At 43.7% G+C, this 21323-nt stretch overlaps 1 protein-coding gene across 4 annotated transcripts in view; it reads left to right on the forward strand.

The window, feature by feature from the left end:
- The window catches only part of STAG1 (STAG1 cohesin complex component), a 378319-nt gene that overhangs the window by 340944 nt on the left and 16052 nt on the right, over positions 1-21323 (forward strand). For all 4 annotated transcript variants that reach the window (XM_048863147.2, XM_048863151.2, XM_048863150.2 and 1 more), the window contains 4 exons: positions 485-613; positions 12360-12565; positions 19894-20065; positions 21059-21169. In XM_048863147.2, coding sequence (XP_048719104.1) covers positions 485-613; positions 12360-12565; positions 19894-20065; positions 21059-21169 — 618 coding nt within the window. The remainder of the gene's footprint in view (positions 1-484; positions 614-12359; positions 12566-19893; positions 20066-21058; positions 21170-21323) is intronic.

Genomic DNA, 21323 nt, shown 5'->3' on the forward strand with positions numbered 1-21323 from the left:
CAGAATTATTAAGTACCGCATGTAAAAGAGCGTAAAGTGTTTTAATTTAGTGTACTAAATTTAACTACTGGAATAATAGAAATATTTTCTAAAATGTTTAGCATTTCTTTACTTATTTTAATTTGACACAAGCTGTTTTCAGGAGGATGGAAAAGACATGAACAAAGAAAAAGAGACAGAAAAGATGAAGAGTAAAATATAAAGAGAAAAGAGGAAAAAAATAGTTAGATTGAAAAGATGGAAGAGAAAGAGAGTAAAATCCACAAATACTTATTGTGTGTGTTTGATATGTCACTCAAAACATTATGAATTTTAAAAGTTCCTTTGACTTCCCTATCTGTTTCTTTAAAAATAAAATATGTATTTTGTATTTGTGGCACTAGAACTAAAAAAGTCTGAGACTCTTAAAAGGAATGAAAAGCTTACAGCAGTACAGGAAATTGTTCACAAAATTGTAAACATTTTACATCTTTCTTTACTATAGAGATGGCATAGAATTTGCCTTCAAATACCAGAATCAAAAAGGACAAGAATATCCACCTCCTAACCTTGCTTTCCTTGAAGTGCTTAGTGAATTTTCTTCTAAACTGTTGCGACAGGACAAGAAGACTGTGTAAGTGATATTCTGTTTTCTTGTTACGGGCTTTGCTAAACTGTATTATTCATCATTGTGGTGGGTGGTTAAACTGTGTGCTTTAAGGTATTTGCAATCAAAGGGCCTGGTCCTGCAAATATGTATACCTGTGCATATGAGTAGTCCCACTGAAGCCAATGTTTGAACTTAAACTTAACCATGTGTATGTTTACAGGATCACTGCTTTAGGCCCAGATCCACAAAGGTACTTTATGCACCTAATACCCAAATTTAAGTGTCTGTGTCCCAGCTTTAGGCTCCACAGCAATCTGCAAAACTCCAGCTCGGTTGCTGCCTAACCATTGATGTAGGTCTAGATAGGGCAGAATGGTGTTGACCCTGAAGGCTAGAGCAGGAAGGCTGAATTTGACATGCAGGGGAATGGATATGGAGGAACAAATGAAGTGATTCAAAGAGAGGGTTGATGTGATAGGAATGATGGGTAAGGGCGATTATTTTAGTGGCAGCATTTTGGAAAGGCTATAAGCAGGAGATGTGGGTATCAAAAAGAGAGGAGAGAGAATGTTGCAATAGTCAAGGCAGGAGATTAATAGAATGAGGACAAGACATCAAACATCAAGACAGATAGGAAGAGTGGGATTTCTAATATATTGTGGAAGAAGAAACATCCGGATTTTGTCACAGCCTGGATGTGGTCTAAGGAAAGTGAGGAGTCAAAGATTACTCCAAAAATATATTCCTCTTTTACAGCAGAATTGTCTGTTTTTGTGAAAGATCAGAAATTCAAGATTTGGTCATTAAGATTTGTGATTGCAAAGAACTATCTAGAGGATTTCTGACCTCAGTGGCTCTAAGGTGGGATGGGCAAACTTTTTAGCCCAAGGGCCACATCAGGGTGGGGAAATTGCATGCAGGGCCATGAATGTAGGGTTGGGGCAGGGGGTTGGTGTGCGGGAGGGAGCGTGGTGTGCAGGAAGGGGCTCAGGGCAAGGGGTTGGGACACAGGAAGAGTGCCGGGTGTACGAGGGAGCTCAGGGAAGGGGGTTGGGGTGTTGGAGGGGGTGCACAGTGCGGGAGGGAGCTCAGGGAAGTGGTGCAGGGAGGGGTATAGCGCGTGGGACGGGGCTCAGGGCAGGGGGTTGGGGTGCAGGAGGGGGCTCAGGGCAGGGAGTTGGGGTGCAGGAGGAGTTCGGGGTATGGGCTCTGGCCCGGTGTCACTTACCTGGAGCGGCTCAGGGGTGGCAGCAGCATGCACCAAGGCCAGGGCAGGCTCCCTGCGTGCCCCGGCCCCAGCCCCACGCCACTCCGGGAAGCAGCCAGCCCCACGTCCCTGCGGGAGGTGGCACAGAGGGCTCCGCGCACCTGTGGGTACCTCCCCCAAAGCTGCCATTGGCCATGGTTCCCCGTTCCTGACCAATGGGAGCTTTGGAGGAGGTACCCAGGGGCCGCAGGGACATGGTGTCAGCTGCTTCCCGGAGCAGCGTGGGGCCTGCGGCACCACGGGGGTGGCAAATCTGCGGGCCGGATCCGGTCCATGGGCCATAGTTTGCCCACCCCGATCAAAGGTCATTCTGCCAAAAAATTCTCAGGTGTGCTATCAGTTCATGTAGTGTAAAGACCACTTCCTTTTCAGTTTCATTGTGAAAATCATAGGCCTGGTCTGTACGAGAGGAAAAAAATCGAACTAGTTAGCCTAGTTAAACCTCTAGTATAAACACACTTAAACCAGTTTAAACTCTGTTTATGTCAATTTAGCTTGCATCAGTAAATTACCAACTTAAGATAATATAAGACAGGCTTAAACCAGTTTAAGTATTAAGAGTTTACGCCAGTTTAGCTACATTGAATTTCAAATAGAATTAATTAAACCAGTGCATTTGTCTAGTATGCACAAGGCACTCATATCAGCTGCCCTGCCTTGTGTTGGAATTTGTATGATTCTTTTCCTGAATGACTGACTGATCTAGGGCAGTTAGGCCAAGACTTTAAAGGGCATGTCCAGAGTGAAGGAGGTATTTGCCTATTTGAGGATTTTAATCATGAGAGAAATCACTCCATCATGCCCCCCATAAACCTTCTCCATCTGATGACAGAGACTGTCTCCATTTCCCAATGGAGTAGCACCTTGTTTCTGGTCTGAATTTGTGTAGTTTCAACTTCCAGCCTTTGAATCTTTGTCTGCTAGATTGAAGAGCCTTCCATTATCAAATTTCTGTTCCCCACGTCGGTACTTGTAGACTGTAATCAAGTCATCCCTTAACTTTGTCTTTATTAAGCTAAATATATTGAGTTCCTTGAGTCTGCCATTAAAAGGCCTGTTTTCTGATCCTGTAATCATTCTTGTGGCTGTTCTCTGAACACTCCTTTATTTATCAGCATCCTTCTTGAATTGTAGACACCAGAACTAGACACAATTCTCCAGTAGCAGTCATCCAGTGTCAAATATAGAGTTACTATAATCTCCCTACTCCTACACAATATTCCCCTGTTTATGCATCCAAGGATCGTATTAGTGCTTTTGGGCATAAGGTTGCACTGGGAGCTCAAGTTCAGCTGATTGTCCCGTGGCCCCCAAGTCCTTTTCAAAGTCTCTACTTCCCAGGATTAAGTCCTCCATCCTGTAAGTATCTCCTGTGTTCTTTGATCCTATATATGTGGCTTTACATTTGGGCATATTAAAATGCATGCTGTTTGCTTGAACCCAGCTTACTAAGGTATCCAGATCACGCTTTATCAGTGATATGTGTTCTTTGTTATTTGTCTTTCCTCCAGTCTTCGTTCTGCTAAATTTATCTGTAATGATTTTACATTTTCTTCCAGGTTGTTGATTAAAATGTTCAATAGCAATTAGCAGGACCCCACTAGAAACACACCTGCTCGATGATGATTCCCATTTGCAATTACATTTTGAGACCTATCAGTTAGCCATCTTTTAATCCATTTAATGTGTGCCATGTTGATTTTGTATTGTTCTAGTTTCTTTATCAAAATATTGTGTACAGTATCATGTCAAATGCATTACAAAAGTCTATTACATCAACGCTGTTACCTTTCAGAGTAGCAGCCGTGTTAGTCTGTATCCGCAAAAAGAAAAAGAGTACTTGTGGCACCTTAGAGACTAACAAATTTATTTGAGCATAAGCTTTTGTGCATCCGATGAAGTGAGCTGTAGCTTACGAAAGCTTATGCTCAAATAAATTTGTTAGTCTCTAAGGTGCCACAAGTACTCCTTTTCTTTTTGCTGTTACCTTTGTCAACCAAATTTGTAATCTCATCAAAAAAGTTACCATGTTAGTTTGACATGGTCTATTTTCCATAAATCCATGTTGATTGGTATTTATTATATTATCCTCTTTAAATTCTTTATTAATTGAATTCTGTATCAGCTGGTTCCTACATTTTGCCCGGGATTGATGTCAGGCTGACAGGTTTGTAATTACCTGGGTCATACTATTTACTCTTTTTAAATATTACAACAACACGAGCTTTCCACTATTCCTCTGGAACTTCGCCATTGTCCCCAAATTTACTGAAAATCAGCATTTATGGGCCAGAGCTCCTCGGCCAGCTCTTTCACAAGTCTTGAATGTAAGCTATCTGTGCCTACCGATTTAAAAATGTCTAGTGATAGTATGTTTAACATCCTCCTAAAACACTAGTGGGATGGAAAGTATTTCATCATCATTTGGTGTGACTGCATCGTCTGACTAAGGGGTTGGGGTGGTCAGAGGGTGGGGAACAGGGGGGTTGAATGGGGGCAGGGGTCCCGGGGGGGGCAGTCAGGAATGAGAGGAGGAGTTGGATGGGTTGGTGTGGGGAAGTCGGGGCGGGGGGTCCAGGGGTGGTCAGGGGACAGGGAGCAAGGGGTGGTGGATGGGGCAGGAATCCGGGGGGGGGGGGGCTGTCAGGGGGCAAGAAGCAGGGGGGGTCAGTTAGGGGTCAGGGGCTGGGCCACGCCTGGATGTTTGGGGAGGCACAGCCTCCCCTAACCGGCCCTCCATACAATTTTGGAAACCTGATGTGGCCCTCGGGCTAAAAAGTTTGCCCACCCCTGGTCTAGATACAGCCTCTTTGGAACATTTTTGAGATTAAAACCAGTAAATGTGACTTTGACTACATGCAGGGAGCCAATCTGTTGAATAAGAAGGTGCCACTTTCCCAGTTTCATTTCAGAGTAGAAACACACTTTGAAGCACAGTTGTACTGCGCAAAAAGACTAATGATATCATGGAGTTCCTTAGTTATCCTTCAATAATTTCCATATCACATTTTCTCACTTTTACAAGTCAAAAGATGATTTTCTAACTGCGGACAATGCAAACTCTTCCCGGGGTATGAAATCCAAGCTGTGTTCTGTTTGTGCTTTATAGCATCACTGACAAAGGTTCTTGTTAGGTTCATGGCATATACACACACACAGTTATAACAAAAGATGAATATTCTCCCTGAAAGGTTGCAGTGGAACACCACTTATCCAGAACTCTAACACCCAACAACCAAATGCAGAGAGAGAGAGAGCGCGCAAGCAGGCTGCTACCTACATGCATCTGACGAAGTGGGTATTCACCCACGAAAGCTGATGCTCCAATACGTCTGTTAGTCTATAAGGTGCCACAGGACTCTTTGCCGCTCTTACCTAAGGCAGAGAGGCACAGCTCCAGGCTGGCTCTTTATGCAGGGTGAGTGTGCTGAATATCCAGCTTGTACGCTTTCCCACAGAGTCTCGTAGCCTGCAATCAGCACCAGGAAACCCCTTCAAACTTAAAGTGGTCACTTGTAATTTTAACACAGTTTTCAAAACACCACAGTTCTATAATCACAACTCAACAGGCAAGTTTGAAGCGGATGAGCAAAGAAGAGAATCCTGCATGCTCTTCTGCAGCTATGCTGGCTGTACAGCATTAACAGTGCTATACGCTTGTTTTTGTCTCTCAAGTAAGCAGGTGTGATTCAAGGGCACACAGTGGACACATATGTAGTGAAGGATAAGGAGACATTTTAGCAGGTTTCCTTTTCAGATCATACTACACTTTAAATAGGACTGTGGGCAAAGAGTGACCAGCAGAGCCCTAAGTCTCTAAAAGGGTTTGATTCAGCTTGCACACATACTTTTACACTGTATTTTTACACTGACTTCATCCGAGTTATGCCTGAATTAATATTTGTGTAAAGGAAATCTATTGGGCCTCTATGATTTTAATATTTGGCAATCAATGGCCAAATTTCTTGATTCCCTGCTGGAGGACCCCAGAAAAGAGTTCCAGGCCATCCTGGAAAAGAGGTAGGGAGTGGCGAGGGCAGCGCTGCAGGGCGTGGCTGATTCGGCAGCACAGACCATGGCTTCAGCCATAACTATGAGGAGGGCAGCGTGGTTGCAGTCCTCGCGCTTGTCGGTGGAGGTCCAACAGTCCATCCAGGACCTCCCCTTCAAGGCCAAGCTCTGCTAGCGAAGAAAACAGACAGTAAGCTACATAGGCTGAAGGACTCGCGCACTATGCTCAAGACCCTGGGCCTATACACTCCAGTGCAGCAGCAGAGGAAGCCATTTAAGCCGCAGTCTCCCAAACAGCAGTGCAGCCAGCCTAGGCAATAGCCCTTTTAGAAGACGGGCAAGGGCTATAAACATAGTCAGGGCCAGCAGGCCTCTACCTTGGCACAGGCTGGCTTGTCCTGCTCCCAGCAGGGGTCGAAGCAGGCATTTTGAGAGTGTGCCTGAGGGCGACATTCCAGCTACAGTCCTGGATCCTGACCCCCTCCACTTCTCCAACCACCTTTATTTTTTCCTCCTGGCCTGGCCGTCTATAACTTCAAACCGTTGGGTCCTCAGTACTGTGGGACAGGGCTATACCCTCCAATTGGTTTCTACTCCCCCATTCCACCCTCCCTCCCCGTCCCTCTTCAGGAATCCGTCTCACAAGAGTCTACTGCATCAGGAGGTGCAAGGCCTGCTGCAGGTAGGAGCCGTGGAAGAAGTCCTCCTAGACTTCAGGGGCAAGGGGTTCTACTCCCGTTACTTTCTGATTCCAAAGGCCAAAGGGTGCCTGAGGCCCATCCTGGACCTGCAAGACCTCAAAAAGTATCTTAAGAAGTTGAGGTTCCACGTGATCTCCCTGGATCCGGGGGACTGGTATGCCACCCTCGACTTGAAGGACACATACTTTCATATAGCGATCTTTCAAGGACACAGATGCTTGCTCCGCTTCACAGTGGGATCCGCACATTATCAGTTTGCGATGCTCCTCTTCAGCCTGGCAGTGGCAGCGAGGGTGTTCACAAAATGCATGTCGGTGGTGGCAGCTTACCTTAGGCATTGGGGTATCCTGATCTACCCGTACCTCAACGACTAGCTGGTCAAGGGTCACTCCTGGTCCAGGATGCTGTCACGATGCTGCTGACCATGTGCAGGAGACTGGGCCTGTTGATAAAATAGGAAGAATCAACGTTTATCCCTGTACAAAGAATAGAGTTTATCGGGGCAGTCCTCGACTCCACCAGGGCAAAGGTATTTCTGCTGCATGACAGATTCCAGACGATGAGGGACCTCAGCGCCAGAGTCTCTGCGTTTCCTCTCACGACAGCCAGGGTCTGCCTATGGCTGCTGGGCCACATAGCTGTGTGCACATACGTCATTAGCTATGCGAGGCTCTGAATGTGACCCCTCCCGTCATGACGGGCCACAGTCTATGCCCCGTCCAGGAATCACCTGAACAAGGTTTACATCATCCCACCGGAGATACTCACCATATTGCCGTGGTGGACTGACTCCGGAACAGTCCTCGGCAGAGTCCTGTTTGACAGCCCACGTCCTTTGCGGATGCAAGGTACGTGGTCCACAGGGGAGATGATGTTGCATATGTCAAAGAGCTCAGGATGGCTCGCCTCGCCTGCGCGGTTTTCCTTCCACAGTTATCCAGCTGAGTGGTTCGAGGGCTAAGTGGTTCGCATGCTGACAGACAACACGGCCTCGATGTTTTATATCAACAGGCAAGGGAGAGTGCACTCGTGAGCCGTCTGTCAAGAGGCACTCCGCCTATGGGATTTCTGCATCCAGCGTGTGATCCACCTGGAAGCCTATCACCTCCCCAGCATCAGGAACATGCTGGCAGTTTGGCCTCGGCAGATCCTTCTTTCCTCACCATGAGTGGTCACTCCACTCAGAAGTGGTCCAAATGCTCTTCCAGCGGTAGGGAACTCCCCAAGTGGACCTGTTCACCACCAGGCAGAACAGGAGATGTCTTCAGTTTTGCTCCCTGCAGGGCCTTGTCAAGAGTGCATTCTCAGACGCCTTTCTCCTGTCCAGGTTTGGGAGACCTGATGGACACATTCCCACCCATCCCATTCATCAGCAGAGTCCTGTCAAAAATCAAGAGGGACAAGGCCAGAGTCATTATGATCTCCCTGGCGTGGCCGCGCCAACATTGATTCGGCATGCTGTGGGATCTGGCAGTAGCCTCCCTGTGGCTGCTGCCCGACCGTCCGGACCTTCTCTAGCAAGACCATGGTCGCCTCCTGCACCCCAACCTCACGTCCCTCCACCTCATGGCATGGATGCTACATAGTTGAACCCAGAAGAGCAAGCCTGCTCCAGGGAGGTGCAGCAGGTCTTTTTGGGAAGTAGAAAACCCTCCATTAGAGTGACTTATCTGGCAGAGTGGACGAGGTTCTCCCACTGGGCATCTGAACATAGCATCTCCCCGAAGTGCTCTTCTCTTCGGTCAATCTTGGAATACCTGCTCTTCCTGAAGAATCAGGGCCTGCCCCTCTCTTCTGTCAAGGTTCACCTAGCTGCCATCTAGGCTTTTCATCCACCAATCCAGGGTTGATTGGTGATCTCGCACGAGATGTCCGTCAGGTTCCTGAAAGGCCTCGAAAGGCTCTTTCCTCCTATTAGGGATCCTGACCCACAGTTGGACCTCAATCTGGTTCTCTCCAGGCTCATGGGTCTGCCATTTGAACCCTTGGGCTCTTGTTCCCTTTCCCACTTACTGTGGAAAGTTGCCTTCCTGGTGGCAGTGACATCAGCTAGATGAATGTTGGAGATTAAAGCCCTGACCGCAGAACCACCTTACACAGTTTTCTTCAAAGACAAGGTACAGTTGAGACCCCACCCAGCCTTCCTGCAGAATATGGTGTCTTCCTTCCATATCAACCAGGGCATCTTCCTCCCAGTGTTCTGTCCTAAGCCGCACAAGACCAATGAGGAGAGGCAGCTGCACACTCTGGACTTCCGCCATGCCTTGGCATTTTATCTGGAGCGTACCAAGCCCTTCCACGGGTTGATGCAGCTCTTCATCACAACAGCGGAGAGGATGTAGGGCCTTCCGGTGTCATCTCAAAGGATCTCCAACTGGATTACCTCCTGCATCTGGGCCTGTTATGAGTTGGTGCAGGTCCATCCGCTGCCTCTGGTGAAGGCCTTCTCAACGAGAGGGCAAGTGTCTTCGGCGGCCTTCCTGGCACATGTCCCCCATCCAGGACATTTGGAGAACTGCAACATGGTCTTCGGTTCACACGTTCACGCAACACCATGCCATCACCCAGCCGGCCAGAGATGATGCTGGGTTCAGCAGAGCTGTTACAAGATTGTCAGGGTTCCCTCCCCACTCTGAACTATGGGGTACAGATGTGGGGACCCACACGAAAGACCCCCTAAGCTTATATTCTACCACCTTAGGTTAAAAACTTCCCCAGGGCACACATTCCTTTCCTTGTCCTTGGGCGGTATTGCTGCCACCACCAAGTGATTCATACAAAAATTCAGGAAAGGTCACTTGGAATCCCTATTTCCCCAAAATATCCCTCCAAGCCCCTTCACCCCCTTTCCGGGGGAGGCTTGAGAATAATATACTAACCAATTGGTTACAGTGTGAACACAGACCAAACCCTTTAGTTTTTAGGACACTGAACATCAATCAGATTCTTAAGAAGAACTTTATTATAAAGAAAAAAGTAAAATAATCACACCTGCAAAATCAGGATAGAAGGTAACTTTACAGAGTAATAAAAAGATTTAAAACACAGAGGACTCCCCTCTGGACTCAGCTTCACAGTTACAAAACAGGAATAAAACTACCTCTTAGTATAGGGAAAATTCACAAGCTAAAACAAAAGATAATCTAACGCATTTCCTTGCCTTACTTACTATTTTTGTAATCTTAAATTAATCATTTCAGGTATGTTTTCAGGAGATGTTTTACCTGCTTGGCTTCTCTCTCTGTCGGGAGAGGGAACAAACAAAGAGAGCACAAACAAAACCTCCCTCCCTCACCAGATTTGAAAGGATCTTCTTTCCTTATTGGTCCTTTTGGTCAGGTGCCAACCAGGTTATTTGAGCTTCTTAACCCCTTACAGGTAAAGCGATTCAGTACAGCTGCAAGGAGGGATTTTATGCTACCCTTATCTTTATGTTTATGACAAACCTACACATCCATGAACTCCTACCCGCCTCCGCTGGTACTGGTTGGGAGTCACCTAACATGGAATGGACATGAGCAAGCACTCAAAGAAAAGATAGTTATCTGTTCTGTAACTGGTGTTCTTTGAGATGTGTTGCTCATGTCTGTTGCGTGACCCGCCCTCCTTCCCCCCTGCTATTGTTTCCAGCAAGAAGGAACTGAGGGTGGGGGGAGCCGGCAGCATCCCTTATCCCGTGCCATACAGACACCACTCCAAGGGGTGCCAGAGCCAGTCTCCTACGGATACCACTGAGGGAAAAACTTCCGGCACCGGTGCATGTGGCGAGCACACACACCTAACATGGAAGGACATGAGCAACTAATCTCAAAGAACACCACTTACAGAACAGGTAACTGTCTTTTGATGTCACTTTCTCTCTAAGCCAAGTTGATGATGTTAAGGAGTGGCTTTCTTTCTCTATTTATGGCCCTTTTAGATATCTATTAAAATGTTTTTAAACAATTCCCAGTTATTATTCAAACTTTTTGTGCACTGATTTGGCTCATCAGTTGTTTTCAGCTTTGTGAAATTGGCCCTTTTAAAGCACCAAGTATATATATTACTCATTTGGACTTGTTTCTGCTGAACATAACACATGTGATCAAATCATAGTCACTTGTACCTAAGTTACGAGACAAGCTGTGATATAGAATTTCCCCTTGTTGGATTCAGCACTTTTTGAGTTAGGAAGTGTAATTATAGATAAAATTATAGATACATCTATAACTTTTAGAAATTCTGAAGGTGCTTTAGCATCGGCAACATGAGACCTCTAGCATGCCACTCAGATGAAGTCCCCCATAATCACACAGCTTTTTTTCCCTACATGTTATAGATATGTGCGTAAGGAGTCAGTCATCCGGTTCTCTAGTGTAATTTGGTGATGTCTAGCAGATACCATCTTGTGCTTTATCTGTTAGGACATTGATCATAAGCATTCAAGATTATCTGCTTCCAAGTCATCAGTGACTCGGAAACTGGTAATGCAATTGTTGACATAGAGTGCTTCTCCCCCTCTCCTTTTGCTCACTCATTCCTTCCTAAATAAGTTATAACCAGTGATTTTAACATTCTAGTCATGTGAACCTTCCCACTAGATTTCTGTAATACCTACTAGGTTGAATTTATGCTCATAAATGAGCCATTCCAGTTCCTTATGTTCATTATCCAGGCTCCTAGCATTGGTGGGGAGGCAATTAAAAAATTTCTTCTCTTCACTTCCTTTGGTGTCTTGATTAATTTTGTTCTCAGCATCTTGACTTTGTGCTAAATGAGTGCTCATTTGTTTTCTCTTTTCACCCTCCACACTTGTTTTTAATTTAACACCTCCTGACTACTCTAGTTGGGTCCTGTAGCTCAGGCAATAGAAGTTCATACTTTTAGCTCCAGAAGTCCTGGGTTTGGCCCTCACTACCAATGACACATCCAGGGGTATTGTGTTAAATGACAGTGTAATTAAAGGTTGTATCGTAATGCATTTCTCAAAAGAATAGAATTAATGTTGCCTAGACATCCTGAATTCTGAGATTTCCTAACTTTTGAGTGCTTGACTTCACAAGCGTAACAATACTTTTTTAACATAGTTTTTGTATGGATTATCATATTAATCTGACTGGCTGTTTTAGATTGTATGGTTAAATAATTGAAAAAGACAAACGACAAAAAAAGCCCGAAATTCACCAGAATATACACAAAAACTTGTGGTTGGTGGAGATCTAATTTGGAGAATAGACCCTCAGTTTTTTTCCAAAAGTATGGCAAGTATATATGAACTCCTGCCGGAACAATTGGGCTCCAGTGCTTACAGATCATCCATATCTTTAATTTCAAAATAATTGGTTGTATTTGAGAAAATAATTCTCTCACTGTTCCTCTGAAAAAAGTATGCCAGTGCTTGGAATATTGCCAAGTTAAATCCATCTGTTTACATGGATGGAATATGTATGTTGATTGTATTGGGGATTGAGACGAGAAATACCATTCAGGTATAGTATAAATGTAGTAAATTATTTCAGACCACTGGGTGTGTTATGGGGGAAAGAGCACTTTGCATTGTTCCTCAGGGAATATTTGTAGACAGTTAAGCAGCTGTTTTAACTAGTTCTGAAGGGAATTTCATTGAGTCATCTTCAGTCAGAAAGATGGTGCCTTGCCAGCATGTATTTGTATGATTAAAATAGGAAGAAACAGCATGGGAGATCTTCAAGGCCTCAAGATAAAAGTGTGAAGAGGGCCCCTTAAGTATTGGGCAGAGGGGAAATGATGCACACAAACTTGTTATTTTAGACATTGTCTTCTGTTTTCACAGTCATTCATACTTGGAGAAGTTCCTGACAGAACAGATGATGGAAAGGCGGGAAGATGTATGGCTTCCACTGATTTCCTATAGAAATTCACTAGTTACTGGGGGTGAAGATGACAGGATGTCTGTGAACAGCGGAAGTAGTAGCAGCAAAGCATCTTCAGTGAGGAATAAGAAAGGACGACCTCCACTTCACAAAAAAAGGGTGGAGGGTATGTATGGCTTTACATTATGCATTAATTAATACATTACATTAATTAACCCTTTTCTTTCATGAGTTCTGTCTGGCTTTGGAGTTGACACTGAAATATACACATACACACTACATAGATAACAAAAATCTTGTTTTACAAATTCCGGTAGATTTTTCTTTTTCTTTATGAAATCGTTTACACAGATCCCCACTCTTGAGGATATATGCTGAGATTTGCAGATCCAGATCCATTAAAAACATTTGGTCTTAGCGTGGAGATAGGATATGATTACAAAGGTACATGTTAGCCCTACTATTTGTTCCCCCTCTGATTTTTGTTTTTCTAATTTGTGTTCCGATCGGGAAATTACATTCTCTCACTAGCGTTGCCACACAAACCCAAGTGCTAAATTCTGACATAGCCTGACATTTTGGCAAAAACACAGGAAAAATGATAAAAAGGAAAAATATAAAAATTAGTAAAGCTTCAGAGAAAGGTGACTTACTTGTATCTAGTTCTTGGAGATGATGGTCTATATTGGGCCACATTTGTCGGATGCACATTCATCCTTGTTACAGAGCCATCTAGAAAACAGTGTCCATTGCAACCTTGCACATGCTTCGTAAAGGATCCACATGTTCATACATAATGGCGTATAGAGAGCCAACATCCCGAGCTCCATCCATTCCTTGTCTCCACCTACTCTAAGTACCATTGTAAGACTCCAAAGAAACAGAAGTCAAGTAGGAAGTCAGAGAAGTCAAGAAGTCAAACAATAGTAACCTTATCCCCTCCTAAGCAACGCTTGCAGGACTGCTTTCCCAAAGTGGGCATCAAACCTAAAGACAAAATCGACAGAGTATTGCTGTGCCTTGATCTTCACTTAGAGACATTTCTGAGTCCTGCTCTGAAGGCAAGTTTTGTATAGATTAAATGAGTTTTAAAACCTTCAGGTACAGACACTCTTGCAAAGTCATTGCAGGTTTTCAGTCAAAGTCTGAGTAGAAATTAGTTACCTCTGTGTTAGTTTCTATATTCAGAAATTATCTAGAGGATTTACAAAAAAGCTTAATCCTTTCTAAATTGCTACTGAGGGCATGTCTTCACTTACTGGGGATCAATGCTGCTGCAATCGATACACCAGGGATCGATTTTAACGGGTCTAGGGAAGACCCGCTAAATTGACTGCAGACCAGACCTGTCGACTCTGGTACTCCACTGGAATGAGAAGAGTAAGGTAAATTGACAGGAGATGCTCTCCCATCGACGCAGTGTGGTGTAGACACCGCAGTAAGTCGATCTAAACCATGTGGACTCCAGCTGTGTTATCACGTAGATGGAGTTGCGTAACTTAGGTCGACTTACTCCGGTAGTGAAGACAAGGTCTAAAAATTCATTGGCAGCATGCTAGGGCAGAAGAAAATCATTACAAGCTGACCCTATTTAGAGCAGCCCTGAAACTTCTCTATGTTTCATCAATAATTGAATCAACCCCCAGCAGCCTTGAGGACCAGGAAGGATGAAAGGAGGCAGAATCCCTTAAGGTATAGCTGAGGATTTGACCCCTAGGCTAGGCAGCCTAGCCTCTTCTGGTAAAATATGAGGCCTAAACAAAACACTGGTAAATTAATGGATCGATCTTGATGAAACTCAGTGAGTGAGAGCAATTTTTTATAGATACATGATACATGGAACCTTCCCCTAAGGCTCAAATGGTGATTTCATAGGACATGTAATTACCAAGTTCAAGTCACAAGAAGATGTGGATCTTTTAGTTGCAGGGGACACTACCAAAATCTCTTTACAGTAGGGATAGTACTGCCGTCCTCTCTGTATTGGAGTCTCCAGTCTCGGATCCTGTGTGCAAGGGAACTGAGGGGGGCCAGGGAGGCACTGTCCTTAAATAGCCATGCTAGGGTTTACAAGGGGCTAGAAGGTGCATGCACTGCCCTTATGGGTACTACTAAGCAAAGTTGTTCAGCTTTAGCATGCTGAGTGTGCATATACTGGAGTGGAATACACATCTGCACCCATATCTCAAAGGACAGTTACAGTAAAGGTAAGAAACCGTTTTATATGGTGCTAGACAACTTGTAAACTCTCTCAGAACTATGGAAAGACATAACGATAGTAGTCAATAGTAATAGCAGTAATTGCCCACAGAAAATCTGATGTATTTTTCATGGGATCATTTGGTTGACATTTGAAATTAGACATTGGCATTTGGCACTGGTAGCACTGAACCCTTATAAGCAGTTAATAAAGGAATGGGAGAACCTAGAGTCACAGTTAAGAACTAGAATCTTCAGATGTAATAATCTGAAATCCAGTATGGAATCAAGTCCTCCCTTTTCCCTGGGAATAAGGAATGACTATGACTCTGTCTATAGATGTTTAAGTAGGATATATCACTGTACTATCTAAGTGCTGCATACTGATTAAAAACTTAGTAGGCCAGATTCTCTGGTCTTTCCTGTTCTGTTTTCACTACCACAAAGGAGATGGATTCAGTTCTAATTCCCCTTATAGGGATTCTTTGCATAGAACACCATAGCCATCACCTACAACACTCTCTCTGTGGTCATTAGTGAACGGGATGTGTGTATCAACAGAAGGAGGAGCAGCGAGAGCTAATTGCACTCTGACTGTGCTTAACTGGTGGACAGTGTTACCAGGGCCATTAATAACGGGTGCAAAATAGAGCATCCTCCAAGTTGCTCCAAACTGTGCTGGGGCTAGAGCTGCAGCAGGAAATCAGGGAGCCATACCTGACTTACTTATGCTCCCCCTGCCCCCCTTTCCCCCTCCCACCCACACACACATTTTCTACTCAGCACAGAAGAGGCTCAGGCCCAGTATCTGCCTGGTCTGTCAGTTGTAGGAGAGCTATGAGCTTGCTGATAATTCTCTGTTTTGCTCTAAGATTAATCTTGGTCTGGTACTTTTTTGTGCTCCGAATTTTCTTCTGTTTGTTTCTTTAGGGAATGTTAGGGCAAAGAAGTGTTGTTTATAGTGTGACCTCAAGAGGGTGGTTTGTGGGGCTGTTTGTTTTCTCTTGGTGGAGTATTCCAGAGTCTTGGGCCTGTTGTTGAGATGGTTCTGGGTCCTGGTAAGTGTAGCATTTCTGATGTGTGCTGCTGTTCTTGAAGGAAAAGCCATCTGTGGAATCAGCATGGGCCTATCCCAATGAAGACTTTATAATCTTAGTACTAGAAGCTTCATCAGGATGCAGTTGTACATGCAGAGCCAGGGCAGGCTGTTTTTTGGCTCATTTCACTTAAGAGACAGGTAGCTCTGTTCTGTTGCAGTTGTAATTTCATTAATTTCTTCTTTAGACTGAAATAGAGAGAAGTGCAATAATGTAGCCTGTGGGTGACAAATACTTGGTTAACTGCTGTGACCAAGTCTTTGTCCAAGAGATGTGGACAGAATCTTCCCACCAGAGGGTAAGTGAAGTGACCAGCAAAACTGCATGCTATCTTAGCTGCTGGAGAGCATGTGCTTACTAGCTTCTCCAAGAAATTCCAGTTTGCATTACTTCATATTCTCCTAAGTTTATTTTAAGCCATCTGATCTTCATGTGTGCTCCAGTCTCACCCAGACACTGTTATCTATGAGAAAGTAGTGACTGCACTGTTTGAAAAGGATACATAAAGCTGTGTCTCATCAACTTGTGGTGGTCATTGCATCCCATGGCATCTCCCTGTAACCTTAAAAGGTTATACACAGATGTTAAATAGGAGTAGCGATAAATCATTTAACCAGACTTACACCATTAGTATTTGTATCAGTGTTATTTGCATTGAGTAGCAGCTAGGATATGGTCACAGTAGGACCCCAGTGTAGCAGGCACTATACAAACACGTAACAAAAAGTCAGTCCCCGCTCCCAGGAGTTTACAATCCACAAGAGAAAATAGATAGATTGAACAGAGATCTAGTAAGGTTACACTGTGAAAGAATGCTGTGTGGCCAAAAACATAGATACATTATCTTTCTCAGTTAGGAGAGAAAGGAAAGAATATGTCAACAAAGGGAGGAAGTTAATATCGTATGCTGTGTTTCTGATTGTTGCCTGAAGAAATGTCTGGGATACCCAAACTGATAAATAATGTGGTCACTGATGTCTAATCTCAGGATATATATATATCATAAGGATGGAGGCATCAACTCCATTGTCTACAAATATTTTCAGAATTGCCAAGTCCTTTCTCCTGTGTGGCTGGACTGAGATCAAGAACAATAGCAGTTTGGCCCCTTTAAGTTCTTTTTCTTTTATAGTACATGTAACAAACAGAAATCTGTTTCCATCCCTCTGATCAAATGCCACTATGACTATGATGATTCCTCTTTTAAAGGTTTTATGGGCTTTACTTATGAAATATGGTAGACTGTTCCAAGTAGATAAGAGATTTTACATCTACATTCAGACGCCCTTCTTCCTGCAAGGACAGCCAGCAGTCTGACATTTCTGAACCTTACTTGATTTTCTAAGGATTCCATTTACTGCAGTTGTTTTATAACATGATTCCATTATTCAGAGGTGCAGTTTTTAGATAACTGGATAGTATTGTCTAAGTCCTGCACTTTTCATTATTTTTTCCCATCTTGGCTTCCAGCTTAGTAAATACTGTATAGCAGAGATACCCTGAATTTAATTTGAACAGATGTGTTGCCGGAAATGTTTTAAGAATTTAGGAATGAAGTGGCTCTTCTGTAAACAAAAATATGCAGACCGTCAATAAAAAGAGCAGTTATGCCAGAACATTGGAGGGTAGCCAGTGTTTTACCTGTCTTTAAAAGAAGGTTCTTGAGATGATACTGGGAATTCCAGACTTACAAGACTTACTGTAGTATCTGGTGAACTCGTTGAAAGAATAGTTAAAGATAGAATAAAACACCTAAATAACTGTGATATGGTAGGGACTAACTAGCAAAGCTTCTGCAAAGGAAAATCATGTCCCACTAGTTTAATAGAGTTCTTTGAGCATCTCATTAGCAAAATGGTGGGTAAAGGAGAACTAGCTTGATATAATTTGTTTGGACTCTCAAAAGGTCTTTGCCAAAGTCCCTAGGAAGATTCTATTAAGGAAATAAGTAGGCAGATGAGAAATTTATTTCATGAATTAGAAACTGGACAAGAAAGAGTAGAAATAACGAGCCAATTTTATCATAACAATTGACTAATAGCAGGTTGCCACAAGATTCAGGATTGAGGTATTGAATACTAGGATCCAATTCTAGGGTTAATGAGCCAGAAAAGTTGTTGAGGACCAAGACCAGGCAGGGGTTGTGGGCTGCGATGGGGTGAAGATGCAGTGGCGGGTGAGTGGGGTTGCAGGATGGTGGGTGTGGAGTGCAGGGGACAAAGGGCAGGACTGGGCTGGGGCAGCCTGCTGTTGGCTGGGCCAGTGTGTGGCTGCCAAGGTGCCTGACTCTACCCGGTGGGAAGGAGCCTCCCAACTCCTGTGCTAGAGGGATGGGCATCCATGCTGCCCATTCACCTGGGTTCAATGGGCTGGGAGCTGTTCCCTGCTGATGTCCATGTCCCTCTGTGGCTGAGCAGGGCTTTTGCTCCCCTTTAGAGCCCTGGGCACCTGGTGCCAACCCACCTGGAAAGGGCACACATTGGGGTCTGCCTTGTCACTCTCCAATCCAGCTGCTTGAAGTTTGGGGGTGCGGGTTGTAGCATCAGGGAAGACACTCGGGGTCCAAGGCTAACTTTTAAGGAGGTGGTAGGGGCGGCACACTGATGTTTTGCCTAGGGTAGCAGATTGGATCCAGTGGCCTCTGCCAGTGATTAGGCAGTTGGACTGTGGGGTCTCTGCTCAGGATGTGTTAGAGGATCCCAGCCAGGGGCAGTGCCTGGAGTCTGTTCAGGCTCTGGAGGCTTAAAGAACACAGGGATTCAGTTTGGATCTCCTCACAGCAGTCTGGTGAGTATCCAACAGGGGGAGCTCAGCCAGATCTGGGACAGGCTCAGCCAACAGTCTGGTCCAGAGTCTATATATGGCTGATACGCGACACAAATCTGCCTTCTATATGGATTTCCACTGGCATTACTTTGTCCCCAAAGGAAATCAAGCACAAAGGAGGAACTGAAAAGATAAATTTGAATGGCAGAGGTGCTTCAGGGGCATTTGTGTTAGGGTAAATTCAAGAACAAGCAGGCAACAGTTAAGCCCAAAAAGAAAAAGGCATGAGAAAAATGACAAAAGCCAGTGGGATCTCCCTTCCCCGCCCTCCTTTCCTAATTCCTGTCATTGCTTACTTCTCCTTTCTGCCATCAGTGAAACTGAGATCTCTTGTCTGTTCTCCTCTAATCCCTCTGGCTGCCTCAGCAACCTTATCCCATTTTCTGATCTCCCTTGCCCACGCCATCATCAGCTCCCTCATCTTTCTTCTCAACCTCTCCGTTCCCTGTGGTTCATTCTCTTTGCAGTACAAGCAAGCATCCTTTTGTGTCTCCCACGTTAAAAGAACTCATGGTTGATTCTGGTTGCATCTCCAGCTACCACCCCATTTCCCTTCTTCCCTTCATCTGTAGGCTCATTGAACGCTCTGTCTGCAATTGCTGCCTGGAGTTCTTTTCCTCCACTTCCATTGTAAACAGAGACTCTCCTTTCTAGCTTCTGCTCACTCCACTCCCACCAAAGTCTCTGATGACCCATCCTTGGCCAGATCTCCATCCTTATCTTGTGCTCCCCGTCATCTGTTTGTTATATCCACATGTTGTGTCTCATGTTCTAAATAGATTGTAAGCTCTTTAGGGTGGGAACCATCTTTGCTATGTGTATGTTCAGCACGTGGTTCTCTAGGCACCACTGCAATACAAATATTTATGGTTGATTATTATTATTGTTTATTAGATATACTTGCTTTGAGGTTGAAACGTTGTTGGGAATACCTGGTAGTTCAAAGAAGGGGGGTGGATCCTGTTCCTAATCCTTCTTTGGCATAAGGAGTTGGGATCCTTCCTCCTCAGTACTAATACAGAATTAAATTAGAGCTGGAAATTAAACTTCTTGGAGATTAATCCAAATTGATCCATCACCCAGTTACCTATTTATAGTGTAAAATACTGAATTTGTAAATTTCCAGTTTTGCAGAATTTGCTCTAACTGAGGTAGGGAGCTGTATCAAAATGTACCAGTGGATGAATACATAAATTCAAATCCTGAATTAGTACTGTATATGCGTTCTAAAGCTTATACTTTATGCAATATGTGCCGCCAATAAATATCCTGTTTAAAAGTTGGCCTGAATAAGTTATTAATCATAATAATATTGTGCTGAATAAATTCACTATCTCAAATAACTAGCTAAATGTAATTTTTCTTTTTATAGATGAGAGTCTGGAAGGCTCATGGCTAAACAGGAACGACACCATTCAAACACCAGGGGCTCTGCAAACACCACAGCTCACTTCAACTGTATTGAGAGAGAACACTAGACAAATGGGAGAGCAGATTCAAGAGCATGAGTCAGAACATGGATCTGAACAAGATTTTTTACACAAGTATGTACCAAGATGTTAGGCTTAAATGTATTGTGCTGAACAAGAAACACATGCTAAACAAAACAGTTGGGATAGCAGTAGCAGTTATACAACATATTTGTGGTTTTACATTTGCAGCATATATTTTAGGGGGGAAAATCTTTTAGCTGGTAGTTCCATGGGTAGCCTAGTATAAATTGTGTCAATAATATCATTTTTTAGATTCTCAGGAAAAAACTCTGTTAAAACAAAGGTAGAAAGGGCATAGCCATAATTTAGGAGGGAAATATATTACAGGGATGCTGAAATTATCCAATGCAATAACAATATGATTATTTTAAGGCATTTTAGTGTCTGTGGCCCTCAATTAGTTTTAACTGATTTTTAAAGACATGGAATTTTTCTTTTCTTTTTTCACCACCACAGGGCAGAGTTAAGGTTATTTGGGTCCCCTAACCGTGCATTTTCATAACTTGAAAAATGTTTGAATTTCTTTTAAGTTTAACTTAAAAGCTCTTTTCCTAAGCTTATAATGCTTGTTTGGGGGATAATTATAACATGCCTGTAACTTATTTTACCCGAAATTACTGATCTTAACTCCAGCTTTTTTAGTTTGTCTTGGAATTTCCTTGGTTATCTTAATTTAAAAGTTCATACATGAACATTGAACAAGAAACTTTGAGAATGCTACTATATGATATTTCTAGTACTTTGAAGATATGTAATATCAACCATACATTTCGTTTGTTTGTTTTAACTTTTATAGGCAGATTCACTGGTATGCTCTGGCTGCTTTGTCATTCTGGAGCAAAGCAGCCAGGCCATACTAGCCAATGAAACTGAGTTTACAGGAACTTTGTTTTGCCAGTGTAGTGCAAAGCCACCAGAGTATATGCCCTGTTCCTCCTGTCTTGAAGTTGGCCTGAGAAGGAATTTACTGATGTGGCATCTAAAAATCATAAATACAAAATCAGTGCTGTGACTGAGTTAGTAATGCTGCTCTCTATGTGTTAGTCCCCAGATGCAGATATCTTGGTTGGGCCAGCAGAAGCTAGAAGATTTAAATCGAAAGGACAGGACAGGAATGAACTACATGAAAGGGAGAAGTGGTGTAAGGCATGCAGTGTAAGTGTTCAAACCACCAAAGATCCTCTTCATGATGAGTAATTGAATCAATGAATCCGTTAATGATGGACTTAACCCTGCTCTGTGTAGTTGCTATTTTATTAGGGTTTGTACAACATTTTATCTTTTTTAGTAAAAGCACACTAACAGCTTT

The sequence above is a fragment of the Caretta caretta genome, chromosome 9, assembly GCF_965140235.1.
Source record: "Caretta caretta isolate rCarCar2 chromosome 9, rCarCar1.hap1, whole genome shotgun sequence".
In the NCBI taxonomy this organism is placed as follows: Eukaryota; Metazoa; Chordata; order Testudines; family Cheloniidae; genus Caretta; species Caretta caretta.